General features: G+C 41.6%; 1 protein-coding gene across 1 annotated transcript; it reads left to right on the top strand.

Moving 5' to 3' along the window:
* Positions 1-1,492: 1,492 nt before the first annotated feature.
* On the top strand, positions 1,493-10,029 carry cUnh5orf22 (chromosome Un C5orf22 homolog). Its single transcript, XM_079570160.1, has 10 exons — positions 1,493-1,689; positions 3,702-3,847; positions 4,081-4,230; positions 4,431-4,564; positions 4,639-4,907; positions 4,980-5,042; positions 5,244-5,365; positions 5,436-5,502; positions 5,680-5,819; positions 9,555-10,029. Exons 1-10 carry the CDS (start codon positions 1,621-1,623, stop codon positions 9,694-9,696), a joined length of 1,302 nt encoding a protein of 433 aa, XP_079426286.1. The 5' UTR covers positions 1,493-1,620; the 3' UTR covers positions 9,697-10,029.
* Positions 10,030-10,381: the final 352 nt, after the last annotated feature.

The following is a 10,381-nucleotide window of genomic DNA, read 5'->3' as shown; positions in this document are numbered from 1 at the left end:
CGCCTTTGTTTCACTTTGTACACCTTTGTTTCACTTTGTGCACTTTGTTACACATTGTTCAAAAAAACAAGAAATAAAGGAACACTTTTGGACTGGCGTGACCATTGGGAAAAGTCCATTATGAAGTGCTATTTCAAATCTTTGCTATAGATCTTTTTTTTGCCCCGAAAGCTTGAGGGATGGGGCAATGTGTTCGCCTGAATAGGGATCCAAATCAACCATGCAAATATCGCCACACGTTCAAACAAACGGAAAAAAAAACGTCCAACTGCATCAATGTCAAGTTAAACCCTGAGTGCAGCGAGGCAGATTCTACTCATTCCAGGTATGAGCCAAAACAAGTCACATTTCCTGGCAGATGGCCGGCGTCGTATTGTTGTTCTACAGCTGCAAATTTGTCACCTGATCTTAATATTAACTGGAAGCATGTATCCTCCAGTAATCATCAGGAACTTGCATTATGCAAGTTAGAAGATAGAAGACAGACAGACAGACAGACAGACAGACAGACAGACAGACAGACAGACAGACAGACAGACAGACAGACAGACAGACAGACAGACAGACAGACAGACAGACAGACAGACAGACAGACAGACAGATAGATAGATAGATAGATAGATAGATAGATAGATAGATAGATAGATAGATAGATAGATAGATAGATAGATAGATAGATAGATAGATAGATAGATAGATAGATAGGGCAATACAATATTTAATATAAAAGTAAAATGTTGAGATCACTGTTTGAATCAAAAGAGAAACTAGGACCAGGTTTCTAAAAATGTGTTCAAACAACTGAGAAAACCTGTGTAGGCAATAAGGAGTGGAGTAGCTGTAGCATCAGTTCACAGCCACCAGAGGTCGTCAGATAGCCTCCACATCAAACCAATGTGTTTTTCTGTCAATATGTTTAATTTATTTTGTCACAGTTTGGCTCTTTTTTCCGCTATATTTCTATGTATATTTCAAATGAAACCAAATAAAAATAAAAAAAAAACCTTCACAAGTCTTTTTTTTCTTTCTTTTTTTCCCCTTTTTATAGACTGTAACGTAAAATACATAAGAACGTAATTGGATGAAGGCCATCTGAAACACGTTTTTGAAATCATGGCATTTGTTTTGTTTTTTATGTTATAAAAATAAATAATGATCATAAAGGAAGAATGAAGAAAAAATGTGGAAAAAAATATAAGAAAAAAACGGAAAAAAATAAATAGCGGAAAAATAGGAAAGAAATGAAGAAAAAATACATGGGGAAAAAAAATGAAAAAATAAGCGGGAACAAAATGGGGAACAAAATAACCTTCACAGATCTTTTGTTTCAGCACGAACACAAAAACAACGTGGAGTTCCTTTGCTACCGCTGCTCTGATTGGTCCCACGAGTAACCATGTGCCGTTTTCCTTTTCTCTGATTGTCTTATGCCTAAAAGTAAGCTCCACCCGGGCCCTATGGACCAATCAGAGCGGTCGCCGGTGCTTGGTCGCCATGGTAGCATGTTAGCGTTAGCATATTTAGCTCGGCAACCCATTTCTCTTCCAATTTGAAGCATTTTGAGACTAGAAATGTAATGAATTAACCTTATACTTGTACAGATTTTGTTCATCAGCGGATATGAGCTCTGCGCCGCAGAAAAGGACCTACAAGGACCTGCCGGTGTGGATTGTGGAGGACCACCACGATGTGAGTTTGGTTTAAAACTGTTTTTTCAGATTATTCTTCAGCAATCCCACTTCACATTAATGCTTGGTTTTAGTCTAGCATTAATTCTATACTTATAAAACATGTAAAACGTCCTTAGTAGCTAACACATGTGCTGCAATACAAGGACATGTATTTTTAGGCTTGCTCAGTAAGCTATAATTATCTATCAGTAACTGAAGTGCTTAGCCATAAAACTTTTATAGCAACAGTATCATGCTATCTTACTTGTATAAAATATTTGAGTTCATATGCAACAGCACCAGAAACATTGGAGATTTTATTAATAGTTCTGTGGTCCGAACTTTCCTAACATATTTGTAGCAATCCAATTTTTCAAAGAAACAATTTGCATTGTACCACTTGCGGGATCACTTTTGCAAAAATGTTATAAAACTAGCCTGCAAGTTCAAACAGTTGATACAAAGGCTTTATTATTAGATTGTTTTGCTTTTTGTTTGATTTTTTTTCCTCAAATGTCTGAGTTTACAATATACTAAAGGTGCACAAATTTTGTTCCATTACTAAAAAAAAAATGTAGTTCTTTTAAACTCTTAACCCCCATCTGAATCGATCACATTGTCTCCAGTTCAGCTTTACCCAAATCTAAAGGTTTCTGGAAAACAAGCATCAAATTACGGATGAAATGAGGATGAAAATGCTGCAAAAAAACCATGACGAAACGCAACAAAAAACGCAATGAAAAAAGTGATACAAAAAGCGACAAAAATGTGAAGAAAATGTGACAAACACAGCAAAAAAATAATTTAAAAAACAGTCATAAAAGTGACAGCAACACGGCAACAACGTGAGGAAAATGATCTGTTGAGATCAGTTTTGTAGCTTTACACCGGTCTCAAGAAGTTTTTAGATTTGGGTAAAGCTGCCTGTGCTGTCAAATAAATCCAAAATCCACTTCAGGGGTTTGCTGTTGGAAAGTTCTATTTTCTCTCATCTGACACCTCGCGACACACCATCCCATTCTGAAATGTCAGAATTTTGGGTTAAACTTAAAGGAGCTATACCTGATTTTACGTCTATAAATGGAATTAAATGTATTTTGTCCTCCTTTAGTATATTGTCAACACAAACGTTTACGGGGAAAACAGCGTGCATCAAATTGTAAAACATTTGTATACATTTTATGAACATTTCCAAATTTTTTGTGAAAAATGACCCTGTAAGTTGTGGATGCTACAAATATATTTGGAAAGCTACAAATGAGTTTGGGCACAACTAACATTTTAATTTAGTGGCTTCTCCTTTTATTGTTTGCAATAAAAAAAAACAGGTATTGAGCCTTTAATGCTTCTGTTTGTGTTCAGGCGTTTTTTGGGAACTGCTTTATGTCTAGTGTAGGGCTGAAAGATATATCGTTATCGTATCAATATCGAGTTATAAATGTCTGTAACCTGCGGACTAGACTAGGGCTGAACAGTAAGGACAAAATGTCATATCTCGATATTTATGCCAGATATCTCGATATAGATACGATACGATATAACTAAAACCAAGGGGATCGGTGAAAACCAAGCATTTTTCAGAAAAATAAAAACATCAAAATACAAAAGAGTGCAGTCTTGAATGTTTATAACCCCTTAACCCCTGCCTGAATCAAGGGAGAACATCCTGTTTGACTTTACCCAAAGCTAAAAGCTGTTTGCTTATGTGTCAAGTGTCTAAACCCCAACCCTTACAAAAAAGAGATGAGAACGAGGATGAAAATGCAACAAAAGGGCGACAGGAAAAATACAAAAAAGGTTACAAAAAGCTGTGAAAATGTGGCAAGAATGTGACGAAAACGCAACAAAAAAAAGATGTCAAACAGGTCTTTAAATGAGGCGTTACACTGGCCTATAGGTGGTAACCTTTTAGATTTGGGTAAAGCTGATATGAAGATCAGAGAGAGAAGGCACTTGGGGGGAGGTTAAAGAGGGACAATAAGGATGATGATGATGTTGCTGATATTTCATTATTCTGCCTCTGTGCTGTAGGTGGTGCCTCATATCTACCGCTCCATCGCCTCCAGACACCTGCCCCTGGCCGGCCTTCCCCTGGTTCACCTGGACTCCCATCCAGACCTGCTCATCCCGGTCAACATGGCCGCCGACACCGTGTTTGACAAGGAGAAACTCCTCAGGTAAAGCAACATAAAGAGCTGGCTGACAATTTTTCTATGATTGCGAGCATCACTGACTCTTTTTTTACTTTTCACTGGGGATTTCTGGCATTCACACTGTAATAACATCATAGATTGTGAGATCAGTGGGGAGTCGTCCGCCAGAAAGTACATCCTACAAACAAGGATGTCGGATGGTTAAATGGAAACTATTCTCAGGAGAGTAAAATGAATCCACACTGTGCTGTTTTCAGTGAGCTAAGCATCGAGAACTGGATCATGCCCATGGTGTACGCTGGACACGTCTCCTCTGTGGCCTGGTTACACCCGTACTGGGCCCAGCAGATCACTGAGGGGCCACACCGGCTCCTGGTGGGACGGGACAAGTCCACGACCACCATCAGGTATGGCTCTGTCTGTATGTTACATGAACATTTTGTCCCTCGCAGTGATAGTTGTAGTTCCTTTTTTAAACAACTGAGGCCGTTTTCACGCTATTTCATGCTATTTTCCAGATTGCACTCCGTTCTTTAGCACCTGTCTTGATAAATGACCCCCAAAGAGCGGCCCTAACCCTAACCCTGCGGCAATTACCTTTCAACAGGGTGACGAGTGTGGAGAACTACTTCCTGAGCGATGGGCTGTACGTTTCGGAGGAGCAGCTGGAGAACAGTAAACCCCTGAGGCTCAGCGTGGTCAGAGTGGAACCCACAGCGCCAGGGCTGCAGCCACTCCCAGGTCTGGACACTGTTTGTATTGTTTCCTGTCAGCATTGATGGTGCTTTCGGTCACCGTCATATTGTCTGTTTCAGAAAAGTCCAACGTGCCTGAAGTGAAGAGAGCCCGAGCCGAGGGCAGCAGTGGACCTGGGGTCAGTGGCTGCAGTGACCCACCTGTGCCACCAGAGGGCCTCAGAGACTGCCCCACTCTAAGTACACAGGGCCAAGGAGAGAAGCCAGGCTCCACGGAGTACATCGTGAGAAATGTGTCGGCTTTACTCAGTGACACACAGCCATACATCCTGGACATAGACCTGGACTTCTTTTCCTGCAAAAACCCCTTCAAAGAGCTCTATACACAGGTCTGTGTCCAAAAGCCTGACCTTTAAATTGTGCTGTTTTTTATTTCATTTTTGAAATTTGCCACCGTCTAGGAGGAGTACACCATCCTTCAGGAGCTCTACAGTTTCAGAGGTCCACCCCCCAGGGCTGATCGGGTACGTTTGGTACAATGTACCAGCTTAAAGCAAGTAGATGGTGTAAATGAGTGGCTCTTAACACATTTGTGTTGTCACAATGGTCTAAACAGCAGGCTATACTCATTTCTCATGCAGTTTGCTCTTAAGCTCTTCACCCTCGCCTAGCGTATAGCCTATAGACCAGTCAGTCAACAGACCTGTCGGTGTTTTGTCCTGTAGGAGGCGCTGGAGGAGTGCGTGGAGCAGCGGGTGCGTCAGCTGGAGGACCTGGAGGCGGCCTTCGCAGACCTGCTGGAGGACGACGGAGAGGAGACGGTCGCTCGCTGGGCTGAGCACTCTGGGTTAGACTCATTTACACAGCGCCATATTTGATTCGGCTACAGTAAATGTCATGCTTTTGTTCCCCTGCAGGATGGCCCCTTTAGCGGCCCTCATTTCAAGTTTGAAATCGAGAAAGTCTAATCCTGACTATGAAATGGTGGGCATATTCTCCATTGTTCGCATATTAATTTGAATGTATCTGTATAATTGCAAATGTTTAGCCTCTGTGGGCCCCCTAGTGGATGTGAGGCTTTGTGCGTTTGCCTGTCGATAGAGAAGTGTTGTGGAAGCAATGTGGCGAGATGTGAGTGCTTGAAGCTTTGGTGTTGTCTAGGTGCACCAGGCCGGTCTGACCTGCGACACCGTGGAGCTGCCTCACCACATCAGCAGTGAGGAGGAGATCCAGCGCCTGGTCCATGCAGTGCAGCTCGTTCTGAAGCGTTTGCCCAAACCCACACTCGTCACTATGTCCAGGTAATCCCAGTGAGAATTACTTAAGTACAGTCCACATTTCATTTCAAAAAGATCATAATTAATGATAAGTGAGTTTATAACATTTGTTCCAATAATCAAGCTCTTCATTTTTGTAATTATACGCCATATTTATACATAAATATTATGACTTATCAATGTGAAAGTATTCTAAAAGTATTCATAGTATTCAGAATACAGTACTCTGATTAGACAAACATTTTAAGGCAAGTATTCAGTATTCAGTAACTAAATACAATTTCGATGTATTCTCCCCAACACTGCTCAACAAAAATGTAAACATAACTCTTTTGTTTTTGCTCTCATTCTTCATGCGCTGAACTCAAAGACATGAAACATTTTCTATAAACGCAATAGACCCATTTCGCTCAAATATTGTTCACATGTCTGTTTAAGTCTGTTATTGAACACTTCTTCTCGTTTATCGCGATACTTTCCTGCCTCAATATATCGAACTTTGTTTTTGTGAGCGGCCTGGGTCTGGCATATCAAGATGCTGATTAGACGCATGACTATTGCACAGGTGTGCCTTAAAGGGGGGGTGTTATGCAAGATCGACTTTTTCAAGCTTTACATCATGTTATTATGGCATTCCCTCATTAAAAACATGCCGGACGTGTTGCCTTGGCACATTCACGTATTTTTGAGTAATCTGTAAAAAACTCTGATGGCGGCCATTTTAGGGATAAGTTTGCCTGAGTCCTCCTAGGAACGCCCCCACCTCCTGGAGACGCCTCCGAGCTTTCGTCACCAGCCGAGTAACCAACCACTGCTCCTCAGCAGAACCCCCTCCCCACTGATGCCACAGACAGCGTGTGGAGGGGGCGTGTCGGAAAGAGTCAGAGGTTCTTAAAGAGACAGAGGCCTATTTCAAGACATTTGCTACAGCCATTTTGAGAGAGCAGTTTTATACAAGGTAGTTTTTCTAATTCACTGCATTTACAGACCAACAGAAGGTTTCGTCATCATTGTAGTGTGCTATAGACTGGTGCTATGTGATTGAAAAAAACACAATACCCCCTCTTTAAGCTGTCTATAATAGGCTATATGCACAGTTTCCCCACGTGACGGCTTCCTGGACAGTAAGCCAGACTCTGTACTTCCTGTCGGCGATCGTTTACTTTCACTACTAGCAAGTCCCACACAAATAAAAAGAGAGCTCAGGATCTGGTTAAGGACAACGAGTTACTGATGGACAGTCACAGCAACATCATGTTCACTGTGAATCCTGCCCCAAAGGAAACGCCAGCGGTCGTGAATGTAGGAGCTTTTATCTTAGAGCTAAAGGCTAGTGTTAAAAAATGATAATATAACATGTAGACAAGTAAATATTATTTAAACTATTAACAGGACGATTCTTTTTTGCGCAGGCTTGCTCAAAACTTTGCGCTAGTTTTAATTTTTATTTTGTTAGCCGCGTTTGCCTCAAGACAAAAACATCCACCGTTATGAACACGGAGGTTTCCTCCAGTGAAGTCGTTACGTCTCACGTAATATTTTCTAACCTGCTCCAGTCACATCCAAACTTTTACTCGCTGTTCTTTACCAAATCTTGAGCTATCGCTTCATTTCTGTGGGACCTGCTAATTTTTAATGGGAAGAGATAGCGGACCGGAAGGACAGCGTCTGGTTTACTGTCCACGTGGGGTCACTGTGCATATACCCATAAAAGGACAGTCTGAAATATTCACTTTTACACACAGCACAATGCCACAGGAGTCGCAGGTGCAATATTCGTTCTGACTGCAGGAATGTCCGCCAAAACGGCCCGTTGTTTGTTTATTTAGGGAAAGTTTTATGTCTTGCACTTGTGTGGTCTTCGTCAGGGCACAGATTAAAATATGAAAGTGTAACCAGGTGGTCTTTTGAGATCTACAAACATCTTCTTCTGAGACACTGAACAGTGAAGAGGCACCAAGAGCCCCCACACCTGCAGCACGGGGGAGGCGTCACAAGAGGAGCTACAGGAAACAACAAAAGGGACCAACGAGGAGATGGTGATAGACTGTGGAGGGAGCTGTGCAGGAGGAAGAGGAAGGACGAGGTGGAGCTGACCAGTGCAGGACACCACGCTCTGAGACAGGGACAAGCCCAGGAGGCGGTGCACCGTTTCAGATGATCAGAGGAGACAGAGGGCAGCTACAGTTTCTCCATCCTCCAAGGTCATGCGGGTGGAGTGGCTGAAGGACAACGAGATCATGGACCCGGCCGAGGACAGGAACTTCTACATCACCGTGGACACAACCTGATCATCAAGCAGGCGCGTCTGTCCGACACGGCCAACTACACCTGTGTGGCCAAGAACATCGTGGCCAAGCGCAAGAGCTCCACCGCCGTGGTCATCGTCTACGGATTTCCCATCAACCAGTGCTCCTCCTGTGACCAAAACAGTGAAGATGGCGGCCGCGACACAACGATCTTTCACCAAAGAAAAAAAAAAGAGTGGTGCGCACTGAATGGGTGCTGCTGCCGGATGCTCTCTCATCGAATGCAATTTCTCCATCTGTGAGATCAATAAAGTACCATCTTATCTTATCTTATCTTAAATGGTGACCCATGTCACGTGAGCCGTCACAAGCACATGAGTGACTGCCCACTTCTTTGTACAGTATATTTGAATGTGTATCTTGTGGTCCCATTGTTCCTTGTCCTGCAGTCGTTCTGTTCCTGTACTGTCTTGTGACTTTGTTGTGTGTCATTGTTAAATGTTCAATGTGAAGTTTCACATCAGCCTGTCTAGGGACAACAGATGGAAATTAGCCTATGGCTAAAATCTGACATATTTACATATTTTATATGTTCATTAATATGTACTGTCCCTACTTAAATAAATAAATAAATAAATAAATAAATGATAGGTAAACAGACATATCCGAATAAAGGTATTGCATATACCAATTTACATAATATGTAAATTACATAATATTAAAATTATGTAATTTTAATATTATTAAAATTACATTATAAAAAACAAAAAGAGAAAGGGAGGGAAATATATGAGAGAAAGCACTCGCGGAACATGGCAGTAAGAGAAAAGAATTGTACTTGCTGCCAAGCCATAGTGAAATACAATACAAAGCTTTCAATACTTGTGTACTTTGAAGGCATTTTTATCCTGCACTTCCTTTGTTTTCCAGGAAAACTTTTCTCTAGGACGCTCCAGGATTAATTTAGAAGGTTTTCACTGCTGATGGAGCAAAATGTACAAAACAAATGATGCTGCAGTGTTGTTGAAAACCACTGTGATGGAAAAGACACCATGCTGAATAAGCACAAATATCAACTTTTTTCCCACCTCAAAAGGTGCATAATCCCCCCTTAACACATTTGGTTTATAAACTTTGGACATATAACTTTTTTACATATTCTAAAGTAAACATATTACTTATAATAATAACTTACTGTACGCATCGGCCCAGAGTATCATCATCAGGAGGAAATGCTTCACAGAAATGTAAAAACACAAAATGATTGCATCCAAGATGTAATTCAGTGTGTGTTAAAAGCCAGTTTGAAAAGATGAGTCTTTAATCTGGACTTAAAAAGGGCAGATCCGTGAGAACATTCCGATTGAGGGGCTGGCTGTTCCTCAGTTTAGGCGTGGCAACCACAAAGGAACTATCGCCTCAGTCTTTGTACCGGGACCATTGCTGACATGAATGTGCGAAGTTTGGACATGTAAACCTAACTGACTACCATCTGTGCCATTGTGTTCAGGTCCAGTCTGGATGAGTACTGCCCCTTGGAGCAGGTGGATTGGGTCCAGGGTGAAGTTCTAAGGGTTTTGGAGGAACTCTATGGACCCCTGGATATCCACAAGGACTATGAGAGTCTGAGTGAACAGGCTCAGACCTCCTGATCTCAGCTGGAGAAGGTCTGGCCCACGGACGGATGGGGTGGATCCAAATACTGTGAACTCTCTCCAGAATCGGACTGCACGTGTTGGCTGAAATATCCACCACTGGAACAAACCATCATAGTGCAGCATAAATCTATCAGTCAGTATTGTGTACTTATAAATGCAGTTTGTAGGATTCTTGTAAACATATTTGCCATTATTGCCAATATTGTAAAAGCCTCCATAGGTTGCGTTCACGTGACATCACAACGTTCTAATTCCATAGTGGTAACTATGGTAACTGGCAAAATGCACATTTTTTTGTCTTGGTTTTTGGCTAATATCTCACATACAACAAAAACAGTCTCAAAGTTTAATGTCTTTTCTCTGAAAGGTGTCCAAAAGTGGTGACAATATTCAAAGACATGTGCGTGATGTTGGTCAGTTAAAAAACGTTTCGGCCATAAAAATAACTTGTCAGGTCATCATCACGTACAACATTTGCTAATTTGGGCCTATTCAGAACCCATCATTTAAAGGCGTTGTACCCAACTTTTCATATTTATTTGTAGCTGAGTGACGTTCATTTTGCTATATTTAATACATTGTGTTTGCACACATTTGTGGGAAAAAGAGGCCGCTGTGTGCCCCATATTTTTAGCGATTGTAAACCCGGAACAAATACCCTAATGTAAAATAGTTGTCA

The sequence above is a fragment of the Gobius niger genome (assembly GCF_951799975.1).
Source record: "Gobius niger genome assembly, chromosome: 13".
Taxonomy (NCBI): Eukaryota; Metazoa; Chordata; class Actinopteri; order Gobiiformes; family Gobiidae; genus Gobius; species Gobius niger.
Note: the sequence above shows the minus strand (reverse complement) of the source record. Positions and strands in the feature narration are given on the sequence as shown.